The 14,708-nt window shown below is 38.2% G+C and overlaps 1 protein-coding gene across 2 annotated transcripts in view; it reads right to left on the bottom strand.

Annotated features, from left to right (window-relative positions):
• Positions 1–4,367: 4,367 nt before the first annotated feature.
• CCDC91 (coiled-coil domain containing 91) overlaps positions 4,368–14,708 on the bottom strand; it is a 359,636-nt gene continuing 349,295 nt past the window's right edge. The window contains exon 12 of one of the 2 annotated variants that reach the window (XM_006866971.1): positions 4,368–4,509. In XM_006866971.1, the coding sequence (XP_006867033.1) occupies positions 4,399–4,509 (111 nt within the window). In that variant the 3' untranslated portion in view covers positions 4,368–4,398. The remainder of the gene's footprint in view (positions 4,510–14,708) is intronic. The other variant, XM_006866972.1, reaches the window with a different exon arrangement.

Raw genomic sequence — 14,708 nt, 5'->3', positions numbered from 1 at the left:
TTTTTTAATGTTCAGGAGCTATTATGCAAAATATATATTTTATTTTCAATGAATGAATAATAAGTCTTCTGTTTTTATTGCTTTTTAAAACATAACATTAGCATTTCTGATTCCATTCAGTTTACTTGTCAGATCAAAAAAGACCAAAAGCAGTTACAATTATAGATACCTGACTCAGTGCACAATAACACCAATCATAGGGACATAGTTCTGGTTTTCATTTCAAAGTAATCACTGATTAAGGCTTCTTTGAATTGGAACATGAATCAGCATTTAGCACGACTGTGTTTAAAACTCTACTGCAGATTGAGTGATAGGAAACCTCTAAATAGGGCACTGTTTGTACATAGTTTTCAGTATCTGTGCTTTACTTAGCTTTGTTAGACAATAGAAGTTTTGGTTCAGTTACATTTTTAACATCCCTTAAAATAAATCAGAGTGTTCCCATTTTGGATGTGAATTAGTAAGGTGGAGGAAATATAGAAGTCACAAGTGCTGAGTATCCAGGGATTATGTGCTGGAGTGTCTTGGTTAATGTTTTTTTGGTTGCAAGTAATGGAGACTGGCTCTGGCTAGCTTATGGGAAAAAGGAAGTGATGCTGGTGTGTTGAGAGAATATTTAGGTATCTCATAGAATTCAAGATTTAGGAAAGGAAGGGATCAGGACACTTTTGATCTCAGAAGTAGGAACTCATGTGTGTCTGCATAGGGTAAGGTAGTTGAAATGACTCATTAGATGACTCTTCACAGGAGATTCTGTGGGGGTCAGTTTTTCCCTTGTAGATCACTCAGTCAAAGTCAAAAAACAAACCTAAATCCACTGCCCAGGAGGATCCAGATGACTATGTACAGTGACTTCACAGGACAGAGCCGAATGGTCCCACAGGGTTTCCAAGGTTGTAATTCTTTTTGACAGCAGATAGCCTCATCTTTCACCAGTGGAGCAGTTAGTGGGATTGAATCCCCTTCGGTATGGTTACTAGCTGAGCATGTTAACCATGGCACCACCAAGAATCCTTAGTCAAGGTCATAGAAGCAGAGCCATATGGGCAAGCCATTTGATTCTGTGGGACCACACCTGCATTTTATGAGCATCTCCCTGAGAAGGGGAAGTTATAATGAACTTGCAGCCACAAGAGAAAGGCTTTCTATTCCTGTAGAGATTTACAGCCTGTGAAACCCTTCACAGGGTCGCCAAGAGTCAAAATCAACTTCATGGCAGTGGGTCTGGTTTGAGTGTGGTAGTCACTTGCGGGTGGTGGTCTACTATATGGCCTACTTTACAAACTTAATTCAATTTAATTTTCACAAATAGCCTATAAAATTTCTATTTCATAATTAAGAAAACTGAGTTCTACGATGTCCTATAGGGCCGGAATTGACTTAATGGTGGTGGGCTTCAGGCTTACTCATAAATGGGGGTTCACATTTCGGGGGGGGGGGGAAATTCCTACCTTTGTCACTATTCAAAGTGTGTTGAAGGAGAAGATTGAGGTGCCATGGGCTGCCAAAAGAACTAACAGATCTGTGTTGGAAGAAGTGAAGCCAGAGTGCTCCTTGGAGGCCAGGATGGCCAAACTTCATCTCTCATACTTCAGATATATTGTCAGGAGGGGCTGATCAGTCGCTGGAGAAGGATATCATGTTTGGTAAGGTGGAGAGTCAGGGAAAATGAGGAAGAGCCCCAATGAGATGGATTGGCCAAGTGGCAGCATCAATGGGCTCAAGCGTGGCAACAAATTGTGAGGTTGGCCCAGGACCGGGCAGTGTTTCGTTCTGCTGTGCATAGGTTGCTATGAATCGGTGCCAATTCGGTTGCATCTAACAACAACCTTTGTCACTGCACAACATTTAATTATCTCATTCTTTTAATGAATACTACCTGAGATGGTCTCTGTTTTTTGGATAATGAGAGTAAAAACAGAATACAGATTATTAGCTATTTCAATATGGAAGAATTAATGTGGTCAAATAATCAAAATTCTATGCCAAGATTATACTTCTCTGTATAGTTATCTGTAAGGACAACTCTGTGGGGGAAATAAAAAAAAACATTGTAGCAATCCAAAGGAATATATTTTTGCACAAGGTGGGTGTTTGCAAATATTCATAGATTAGAAGTATCAATTTATTCAAAATTACGTCAGACAACAATGAGTCTATGTCACCACTCAGTAAAAGAGAAACAAACTACAACTCTGTGGAGGTAAGGGGTGAAGAAGTGATCGGTGGAAAGCATTGTAATTTCTTCAAATCCTCACACCTGCGCTTCAGTGAACTCCTAGCTTCATGTTTATTCAAATCAGATCTGAATAACTTGTAACAGTATCCTATCGTTTAAATTTGATGATGAAAAGCATCAAGTGATTTTATATAAGTGACCATACCATTGCTCTATTTACTTATTCATGAATTAAAAGATCTCCTCCAGTTCCCCTGCACCTGCCCCCCAGAGTTTAGGACTTTTAAATTTGTCCTCCAGATTTACCACATTGCATTTCAAATCAGTGGCCCACTCGCTTTGATTTCTTAATTGCATTTCTTTAGAAAACTGAGTTGTTATGAACATTTTACAGACTCTTGGTAATTAGTAACAGTTAAAGATATTTGATAAACACTATTATACAAATTTAGGGTGAGCCAAGAATGGAATATCTTGCAGAAAGCCTTTGTCCTTGGTTCTTCTGAGCCATACCAGCACTGAGGCTAAGGAATGGAAAGTGATCAGACCCAGAGTGACATGACGTAATCTAGCACAGCCATGTGGTGAGACCAGTAAAGACTTTGGAAAACAGAGGGTCACGGAGCTTTGGGACATGTAAGCTCCATGCAGTGACCTCTCCCAGACCTCACTTCATATATCTCTGCACTTGTATACTGTTTTGTTGCACTTAAGTTGTTAACATAGGTGTGGTGACCCCTGTGACCTCTTGTGAGCTGTTTTAGTGAATTATTGGGCCCAAAGGAGAATGAAGCTGGATGACCTGAAGTGCAGAGATCACATGGATGCCCTACCTTGAAGCTGGTACCTGCTGACCAGGGGTGAAGGGGAAGGGATGGACTTATCTGAACTGGAAGAAGTCATATGGACTCCCAGGTTTGTGGCTCTTACCTGCTGACTCAGTCCCAAGTGACTGGAAAGGGAGTGAGAGAAAGGCTATGTGGGTAGTTGAGATTCCCAACGGGCAAAACCGACATGTGGAGTACAAGTTGTTATCTACCACACAATTTGGTGTCAGACTGGATTGTACAACTGGCACAGTTGGCAGGATTTGCTAGAGCAGAGACCCTAATAGCTCTCTCTATAAAAGGAGGATATATATAAAATTGCCATTGCACACAGATAGAGCTGTTTGAATAAGAAAAATTAAAGAAAAAGTCAACAGTCAGATATATTTTGAAGCTCTTTTAATTTTATTATGTTGCAAAATCCCAGAAAAGTATAAAGCTCATGAAGTTGAAACATTGCAAAAATAAGATAAAACATTTGCTTACATTTTAATTACATTTTAGTTTTGATGTTAAAAATACCCATGATTTCATACTGAAGCACACTGCTCAAAAATTAAGTATATTATGAAGTACTGGGAATTATTTAATATTTCTTATATTTGAGCCTAAATTCCTAAAAATGGCTGAATTATAGTCTTCTTCCCCCCTAGAAATCAAGTTCACGATCTACTCCTAAGAAAAATTACTTTTATTGATTCATAGTATCTTTTATATCAGACTTAGGAGAAGAAATATGAAGTAAGCAAAAATTACACAAACAACCCTTTAGTTTAAATAGCAATTTAGATCATCATTGAATTAATAAAATCATCTTTAATGCTTTTTGAAAAAGTGTCTACTTTTTTAAAGTAAACCAATAAAAATACCTAGATTCAGGTGTAGAGAAGAGGTTTGGTAATACAGGATGATTCTCTATCATATCAGTTATATAGATAAATAGGTACTGTTGAAATTCATGCTATTCTGAAAATCAAATAAATGCATGATTACATTCTAACAGCTTACCAGAAGTCATAATGAAACAATAAAATAGTTGCTACTTTTGCCAAGTAGCAAATTGGTCATCAGCAGCTTCAGTATTCATGTAATTAACTTTTAGCCGTGTGACACTTTTCAGTGGCTTTGGGTCTTATCATACTTTCTGCTATTACTATTACCAACATCACTACTACTAAAATAACAGCAAAAGTAAAGGAGAAAATGTAAGAAAATAAGTTAGAATCACTTGATAGTTCTTCCAAATATTGTTTTGGTTTGTCCTTGAACTGGAAATCATTTCTGCAAGGTTTGGAAAGAAAACAAAAGCATCTTTATAGTCCACAGCATGTATATTAGAGGTCTAATGATTTCTCCATTGCCAGTGTGGGCTAGCTTGTCATGTTCTCTTTATTCAATATCAACTGGTTCTGTAGCTATTAAAGCACTTAACTGTTTCTGGGCACAGGACAGGAACAGTTCCAAACTGGACAGGCTTCGCTGGCGGATAACTTGATCAAGCTGTTGATGTTTTTGTCATTAAAAACAGAAAGCGAGAGAGAAAAGACATTTAGAATATTATACCATGTTGTTGTTCAGTACAATGGAGTCGGTTTTGACTCATAGCAATGCTTCACAGGGTTTCCGAGGCTGTAAATCTTTACGGAAGCAGAATGCCTCATCTTTCTCCTGTGGAACTGCTGGTAGTTTCGAACTGCTGACCTTGCGGTTGGCAGCCCGGCTCATAACCACTAGGAACTCACTAAAAGACCTTTTCAGATGATATGATGTAGAAAATCAAGTAGAACATTAAAGTGAGTGATAATATTATCAATAGTTTTGGCTTATTATCTATACAAATCACATTTTTATAATTGATGTTGGTATTATTCAATTATTGTAGCAATACCAAAAATTTGAACAAAATTATTATAGAAAAATGCTAATTCTTAATAAAGGTAAACAAGAATATCCACAAATATTATGTAAATGTCACAAATGCAAGTAACAAAAGAAACAGCACAATTACATCATGCAGAGGAGCCAATGAAGTAAAGACAAGTGAGAAAATTAACAATTTCCTACAATTAGAGAAAACGTGTTGGGGAAGATATGTACATGTCTTGTTGTTGTTGTTAAGTGCCATTGACCGGTGAGCTTGAAGTGCTGACCTTGCAGTTCAACATGATTTTGCAGTCCAGCCCATTAGTCCACAGTGCCACACCAGGACTCCATATTTGGTGTTAAGTGCTGTCAAGTTGGTATGGAGTCATAGTGACCCTGTATAAGGTTTCCAAAGAGCCGTTAGTGGGTTTGAATCACCAACCTTGCAGTTAGCAGTCTAGTGCAGATCTTCCAATGCCACATCAGGAAACCCTAAACAGGGTCACTGTGAGTTAGAATTGATTTGACAGCACTTAACAACATATATATATTATGAGTGTGGTGGATTCATATAATAAGCACTGGACCGGGAACCACAAGGTCTGTGGTTTGAGTCTGCCAGCTGCTCTTTGGGAGAAAAATGAGATTGTCTGTTCCTATGAAGATTTAAAGCCTCAGAAACCCTATACGGGGTCTCCATGTGCATTTATCAGAAGTCCTAAAATAGCTTTGTAACATGACCACGTAGGACAGAGGCCACACCAAGGACTGAGGGACAGGGAGGCCTGCCTTTGGGTATGGTTGAAAAGCAGCTGTCCTGAACAAAGACCTGTATTCTGAGCATTTGTGAACCTGCATTATAACCTGTTAACTTCCCTAACCACCTCTGGAACTGTGTGTGGGGTGAACCCAGCTGAGTAGAGAGTGCTATGGCAGGGACAGTTGCTGCTTTGTTTCTGATAACTGTGTATTTCAATTATACTCGTTTTGCTCAGGGAGGCACTTGCTTTACAGTGTTTTCAAGCAGTGCCTGACACTTTTCAACCCTGAGTGAGTTCCAATGCATCAGTCCTTCAAGTAGTTCCCAGGCAGGTTGGAAGAGACAAACACAGTAATTTGCAAATAAGGTCTGTTCTACTGTCTTTGGAACCAGGGACTGAAATTATGAGCTGCTGTCTTCAAGACTATTGCTAAATTAGGCTCCTACTATTTTTATGTTGTCTTTTTTTAATTTAGCATTTACTTGGCTGTTATAGTCCTTTGACTATTTTATGAAGTTCTAATCAAGTTGTTTCTTATAAAGGTTTCTGGTTTATTTTGGTGTTTCTGTGGGAGGATGGGCACTAGAGTTGCTTAATCTACCCTCATTGATATAACTCCCCTAAAATGTTTCTTCTGAAGAATAAAAATTGATGCAATAAAACCAAGAACATCTGTATTTGGAGGGTGGAGGCAGGCAGGATAAGATATATAGATTCAGTTTGAATGTGGTTTCAGGGTGCTTGTTTTACCATTATGCTTCATCACTTAGATACATATATCATAGACGTTAGTTTTAACAACTCAAAGTCATTCAAAATCTTATAAAATAATCAAGAGCTTCGTTAAAAATAAATTTGATTCAATAGATTAGAATTTATGGATGTCAAATAAAGGAGAAACTTTTCATTCTGTGGGCATATAACACTAACTCACAATTTGTAGCAAACCTTTAACATGAGAGTCAGTAACATAGCAATCTGAATTTATGTATTCAAAATGAATGTTCTATATATTTTTTGTAAGAGACAGGAGATATATATATATATATAGAGAGAGACAAAAAAGTTTGAAAGATTCTTATTTAAACCTGCCAAACACTCTTTGATTGTGTTCGAAGTTACTCTGGAATAAGTGATTGTAAAGATCATCGGCACACTGGCTTTGGGTTTAGGCAGCTGCCAAGACTCATTGCATACCTTTCACCATGTCTCCCAGAACCATCTGAAGGCAAGTATCCATTAATTAAATAAGAGCACAGTGCTTTAAGAAATTCCAAGGTGGCACTGGTACACTGTGAGTGTTGTTGTTAAGTGCTGTTGAGTCGGTTCCAACCCATAGCGATTCTGTTTAGGGGTTCCAAGGAGCATCTGGTGAGCTTGAACTGCTGACCTTGTGGTTCAAATTGACCTTACAGTCCAGCGCATTAGTCTACAGAGACACACATTGTGAGTGGGGGGTAGAAATTAGGCCATCACAGAGCTGAAATTGTGACCCCATTTAAGGGATCTTTCCCAGGCATGTGAGAGGCAGTACTTGGGACATTTCTCTTTTAAGGATGCTGAATTCCTTTTTGAAATGAGCACATCAGACTGGTGTTTTTGGCGAATGCCTAACTTTCAACAGTTTCTGTTTTATTAGGTATGATCTTGTTATCTTTTATTGAAGCAAGAAAAATTTTGGCAAAATATGCAACTCTTTACTCCTTGAAAAGTGGGCTTCGGTTCTGCACTGTGGCTTTCATCTCAAAGTGAATAAAAGATTTGTATTCTGTGACACACTGCTGACAAACACTACATCTAGAGTAGTGGTGCAAACATTTTTGGATATGAGATACATAATCTTTTTATAATTGTGCAGATCTTCCATTTGCTGTTGCTTTAGTTGCTACTTAGCTCTTGCAGATACCCGAATAAAATCCTGGAAATTCTGATGCTTCTGAAATAAACAACTGGGTTTTATAAATCTCTTTGTCTCTGAAATAAATACCTGGACTTTATAAATCTTTTTTTCTCTCTCTATCTTTCATTCTTTGTCATCACTTCAGCTTACTTGAATACTGCTGAAAGCATGTGGAAATATAACTCTTTATTACAAGTTGTTCAGTTTACTACTCTTTGGGGAGAGGGGGAGAAAAATATGATTCCTCAGTAATCCTGTGTATTAGATTTACCTATTAGGATTTCTTGCCACAGCAAAAAGAAAAAGAAAGCGTCTCTAAACTTAGCTTTTATTTGTTAGTCACCAAAATACAATATGAAGGATGGTGAATTTGTGCTGATCGAAAAAGCAAATTTTATATCAAGTTTAAACAAATCTGGTTTATTTTGTTGGAAATATTTATTTAAAACACTGTTTACATTCTAGAAAATCTGATATATTGTTTTTAGAATATATACTTATTAAGACAGTACTAAATGTGGTTTCAGAAACCTTTGGGCTTCTACTAAGAGATGTATGGACACCTGGTGTAGCACTGTAGGATCAGTATTGGATTGCAAACACAAGGTCAGCAGTTCAAACCCACCAGCAGTTCCTCAGAAACCCTACACGGGGTCACTATGAGTCAGAGCTGACTCAGTGGCACTTAACAACAAAAACACTTAGAGATGTGGATATATTAGGTCTATCTGGTATGGCACTGTAGGATAACCACAAGGTCAGTGGTTAAAACCTACCAGCTGCTCCTTGGAACCCTATACAGGGTGACGATGAGTCTGAGTCAGAACTTACTCCACAGGCACTTTACAATAACAATAACAACATCCATTATCAATGTTACTTTCCAACCTAGCTTCTGGCATATTCCAAACGGATGCTTAAAAATGATCTCATTTATTTTCCAAAAAAGCTAGAATGGATATCCAGCAAATCCATTGATGGAAAGTGACTCACATACAAATGTTATCAGTTTAGTAGTAATAAGTTTCATGGATTCAGTTTTCACATTCACTTCAAGCTGTTCCATGGGCAAACAAAAAAGGTCAAGTATGATGATCTGGAATTATAACTGTACAGTCACATTTTCCAGTTAACATCGTTGTATTGAGTAAGAAAGATTGTTTACCTTCTAATGACAATTGAAATACTTTTTCAATGCCCTGCTTATTGAAAACACTGCCCTTTAATGTTGCTATTTAAATGTGAATACCTCTCTTCTTTTGATTTTATTATATATATTGCCCTCTCCCTCCAACCACCACCACCTACCTTCCTTGTGGCCAACCACATACATATACACAAACTGCCGTTTCATTCACATGTTTTAAAATTGAGTCAATCAATTAATCAATCAGTTGATCGGAAAAAAAAAAAGAAAAAAAGCAAGGTTGACCACCGTTTGTTTATGAATGTCGTCCTAAGCCTGGGCAAAAAAAGCCCAATATCTGTCTTTAAGTGCTTTCTACAATTTTTTGAGAGACACATGCAACTGTCAAAGAATAATTAAGTGCTAGCAGGATACTCCACTAAGGAGCTCTGGTAGCGTAGTGGTTATGAATCGGGCTGTGAACCTTACGGTCAGCAGTTCAAAACTACCAGCTGCTCCGTGGGAGAAAGATGAGGCTTTCTGCTACCGTAAAGATTTACAGCCTCAGAAACCCTGTACAGGGTCACTATGGGTCAGAACCGACTCGATGGCACTTAACAACAACAACAACAACAAAGATACTCACTGGACCCACAAGGCTGGTTTGAACTGCAAGGTTGGTGGTTCAAACTCATTAGTTACTTTTTGGAAACCCTATACAGGGTCAGTATGAGTTGGAACTCACTTGATATCACTTAACAACAACAATGGCAAAAATACAGTAAAAATTGAGTTCATTAGGTGTACATTAGGGAGAGATCATGGCAAGACAGTGCAGCAGAGAATACGTGACGGTGTTCAGGCTTGAAGAGAATCTTAGAAGAATAGGAGCTTTTCCTTAGACACAGAGGAGCAAGACGTGGAGAAATTTCATCAGACTATTGTTGGGTGCCCGTCAAGTCAATTCCAACTCAGAAGGCATATTGATGTTGTTAATTGCCATAGAGTCAATTCCGACCCATAGCGACTCTGTATAGGGTTTCCGAGGAGCAGCTGGTGAGCTTGAACTGCCAACTTTGCAGTTCAAACGGCTTTGCAGTCTGGTGCATTAACCCACAGCGCTACACCAGGACTCCAGAAGGCATATAGTAAGTGCTAAGTAAATATTTAGTAAATGAATGAATGAGAGAATATCAGAATGCTCTTAAGCAGACCTTTTCCACTAGATTCAAGTCTCTTTCTTCTGTGTTTAAACAGTTTGAATTTTTTTGTTCTTGCTAATTGCACAATGATTAAGTATTCGGCTGCTAACCAAAAGATTAGCAATTGGAACCCATCCAGAGAAAGACCTGGCAAATTGCTCCCATGAAGACTGCAGCTAAGAAATCCTATGGTGTTCTACACTGTCCATGGGGTCTCTCTGAGTTGGAAGTGACTTGACGGGCACCCAACAAGAGTCTGCTGGAATTTCTCCACATCTTGCTCCTCTGTGTCTAAGTAAATGCTCCTATTCCCCTAAGAGTCCTGGTGTGGCACTGTGGGTTAATGCGCCAGACTGCAAAGCCATTAGAACTGCAAGGTTGGTGGTTCAAGCTCATCAACTGCTCCTCAGAAACCCTATGCAGGGTCTCTATGGGTCGGAACCGACTCGATGGCACATAACACCAACAACATATGCCAGAAGGAGGCTTGGTGTTGCAAATGTTTAAGCACTTGGCTGCTAAACGAAAGGCTGACATTTCAAATACACATAGTGGCTCTGTGGGAAGACAACCTGGTGATCTTAGCCATAAAGATTACAGTCACAAAAACTCTATGGGGCAGTCACGTGGGCTGCTTTGAGTCAAAATGGACTTGACAACACCTAACATGCCAGACATTGTTTTAGGCACTAAAGATATAGTCTTAAGATAATTCTCTATCTTTTATATTTTAGTTTGAGGAGAAAAATAATCTAATAATCCTAAAGTACTTGTGTGGCACTGTGAGACAAGCACTGGACTGTAAGTTCAGTTTGAATCACAGGGTCAGTGGCTCAAACTTATCAGCTGTTCCTCAGCAACCCTATACAGGGTCTTTATGAGTCAGAACCAACTCGACAGCACCTAACAACAACAATAACTCTCAAGGTAGAGATCAGTGCTACAACAAAAAATCAACAAGGTAAAGTGTTCGCGAAGGAAGGGGAATGTTTTGAGTATGATGATTAGGAAAGAACACTTGAAGAAGGTGGTAATTAAGAGACTTGAAAGAAATAAGGCAAGAAGGGAACCATGTAAAACTTCGAAAAAGAGAATTTCAAGACTGATAGAGTCACAAAGGAAAACTCATGAAAGTGGTTTCTGACTTTGGTTCAATTAAGGACCAGCATGAAAGTCACCATGACTAGGGCAAAATAAGCAAGAGCTGGTACAAGAAAGAATCAGGGAGGCAGACAGAGGTCAGGACATCTAGCTTCTTGTAGGTCATGCAATGACTCTGGAATTCAATGGGAAGACATGGGATCAGGACCTATGTTTGAAAACTATTACACTTGTTACCGTGTGAACAGGCTGTAATGAGGCAAGAATAGAAGAAGAAACCCATGTTAGGGACTTTTAGTTTAGGAAAGATACAATTATGATATTGACCAGATTATTGGCAATGGGAGCATAAGAGGAGCTCACGATTGGGATAGAGACCACTTGAGTTGCTGAAAGATTAGATGTATGATGGCACTTTTTACAGAGATGGGAAAGACTGGAGCAGGAATCAACTGGGCCAGGGGAAATGTAGAGCTCATATTTGGATATGGTAAATATGTAATTCTGGGTATTTGATAAGAATGTGTGTCTGTAATTCAGGGAATAGATCTGGGCTGAAGACACATTTAAAGCATGGATGAGACTGCTGAAGAGATAAATGTAGATAGAAGAGTTCAGAGGACTGAGTCCTGGAATACACTAACACATGATCTGACAAAGCAGCAGTGGAAAATGATATTAGATAGATATTGTCCAGATTGTTAAGTTCTGTGCAGTATGTGCTCTGGGGGGAAAAAAATGTGGTCAAGTAAGTTTGAGAAAGAGAGGATTAAAAAATTTTTTAAGGAATTCAAAAACTTCATACTAATAAGCACTATAAATGGCTATAATGATTATAATATAGGTTGTTGCTGCTAAGTGCCATTAAGTGGGTTCCAACTCATAGTGACTCTGTATAGGGTTTCCAAGGAGTCCTGGTGTGGTGCTGTAGGCTAATGCATCAGACTGCAAAGGTGATTGAATTGGAAGGTTGGTGGATCAAGCTCACCAGCTGCTCCTTGGAAACCCTATACTATGGGTCAGAGTCGACTCAACAGCACTTAACAACAACTGGTGGATTTGAACTGCCAACTTTGTGTTCAAACCAATACTTTGGTCTAGTGCTAATCTTAGTGTGTCATACCAGGGTTTCCTAAATTTTCACATGAGCAAAAAGCCTCATCTTTCTCCTGTGGGCTCAATATGCAGACTTTGTGGTTCATAGTCTACTGCTTATCATGTGGTGCCCCACATTCCCATAATACAGGTGTTGTTGCTGTTATGTGCCACAGAGTTGGTTCCGACTCATAGCGACCCTGTACAGGGTTTCCGAGGCTGTAAATCTTTACGGGAGCAGAAAATCTCATCTTTCTCCTGCGGAACAGCTGGTAGTTTCGAACCTCTGACCTTGTGGTTCACAGCCTGATTTGTAACCACTATGCTACCGGAGCTCCTTATAATATAGTTAATATTACCACAACTTTGTAATTTTGAAATCATGTGTTCATGTATGTGTAAAGCATACTTTGGAAAATGCACTACATAAAATTGTTTTTGAGAACTCTTCTTCTACACTCAAAGCAAGTGAACTTTATAATTTGAAATGACTACGACTCGAAATGACTACGACTCGACGGCACTTAACAACAACAACACATAAAATCTATTATGCACCCAAATAATAATAATGGAATAAAGAGATTTTACATCCGTTTAATCTAACATCTACATTTTAAAGTTTTGCAAAATGAATGCTCTGAGTGGTTAAGAAATCAATTTGCACATACATAATACACCTTTCTATCCTTAAATATATCTACTTCTTTAACATGTGTTAAAATGTGCTGAAATGGTTTAAGGACCCTCAGAGATTAAAAAAAAAGATTCTATAGTTTCATTAAGCTTCCAATAATGCATAAAGCAAGAGACTCATCCTCAGAATACCAGTCCTGTGGCTAGAAAGGGAGTGAAAGCTATTTTGGATGATATGATATGATTGCTCTTACCTTTGTTGTAGACTTAAATTAGTGGGTTATGGACCAACTTTGAAATTTAATACACAAATATAATTGTAATTAACTGCTTCATTTTATAGTCATTACAATAAGGACTGATAGATTTGAAGAGTTAAATTTTTATTGAGTGGTGGTTATTTTTATTGTGACATTTAAACACTTTGTTTTAAATACTACCATCTTTACTTTTCTCCTATATTCAGAACTTTTGCTTCATATGATTTTGGTTTAAGAAAACCAAATATCTGTGATATTATTGGTTCAATTAATGCAGGCTCTATTTAATACAAAAACAAAAAACCGTTGCCCTTGAGGCACTTCTGACACATGGTGAGCCCACCAGTGTCAGAGTAAAGCAGAGTCCATAGGGCTTTTCATGGTTGAGTTTTGGGAAGTAGGTCACCAGACCTTTCTCCAGAGGTGACTCTGGGTAGACTTGAACTTCAACTTTATGGTTAGCAGCCAAACTTGTTAACTATTTTCATCACCCAGTGACTCTGGCAGTATCAACATGGCTCTGTAGGTTATGCAATGGACAGCTAACTGAAAAGTCAGCAGTTCAAATCCACCAGCTGCTCCTTGGAAACTCTAGATAGGGTTACTATGAGTCTGGACTGACTTGATAGTACTTAACGACAACAACCTAATTACTGGCACATTCACTGTAAAGGATTCTTCTTTTAAAACAGACTTTATATTTCCAGAAAAGCAAATTTGATTGTGAAAGTGCAGCATTGCACATAAAGCTGAAGTTCGGAATCTTCTCTCTGGGAATATAACAATATCATCACTGAAAATCATGTTGAAAGAGACCAACGTGAACCAACTTCAGGATAGTGTTGCTGGTTCTGACCATAGCTACGCTGTATAGAGTTTCCATTGGGGTGGTGGTAGGTTTGAACCACCAACCTTGAGGTTAGCAGTCCAGTGCTTATCTTACAGCACCACACCAGGACTTCTGTTGTGATTGTAGTTAGATTCCTAGTGTTGCATAAAATACATGCTTAAAATGACTTCACTTCTAAGGATTCAATACAGTCTGAGCAGAGGTTTCATCAATGGCATTGCCAGTTGCCTCAACCTTGAATGTCAAATGATCTGGGATTAACCTCTTCACCAGAACATTCTTTGGCTATCATTTATAAAGACTTTCAATCCAGAGTTCATATTACCTATTCTCTTTGAGAAGACTTTCCAACTTTAAAATCTATTTCAAGTCTATCTGATTATTTAGATAGTTCAAAAATGTTAACAAATAAAAGAAGTGGTTTCACTTTCCAGTAAGCACAAGATGAATTACAGATGCTTTTTAGGAGTAAATGAAAAACAGGTATACAGAAACTTAATCCCCATTGGTCCCAACTAAGAAAACTGCTTTTTTGTTGTTGTTGTTGTTGTTTCTTGAAAGATGTCTTACAGTAAGTAAATTCTCTGTTTTTGAACCATCTAAAGTAAGTTCTACTTACTTGGGGAGTCTGCCTTTTATCCTAAACTATCAAAGATGTCACTGGAAAATGGAAAGACTCACTTTTGCTTTTCACTAAGTCGTCTTGCTTGCTGAAAGTGAAGAGGACTTAAAACATTTACTGATGAAGATCAAAGAGCACAGCCTTCGGTATGGATTGCAGCTCAATGTAAAGAAAATAAAAATCCTCACCACTGGACCAATAAACAACATTCTGATCAACTGAGAAAAGACTGAAGTTGTCAAAGACTTCATTCTTCTATGATCAACTATCAACACTCATGGAA

The sequence above is a fragment of the Chrysochloris asiatica genome, unplaced genomic scaffold (assembly GCF_000296735.1).
Source record: "Chrysochloris asiatica unplaced genomic scaffold, ChrAsi1.0 scaffold00098, whole genome shotgun sequence".
Lineage (NCBI taxonomy): Eukaryota > Metazoa > Chordata > Mammalia > Afrosoricida > Chrysochloridae > Chrysochloris > Chrysochloris asiatica.
This window is presented reverse-complemented; position numbering and strand designations above follow the sequence as displayed.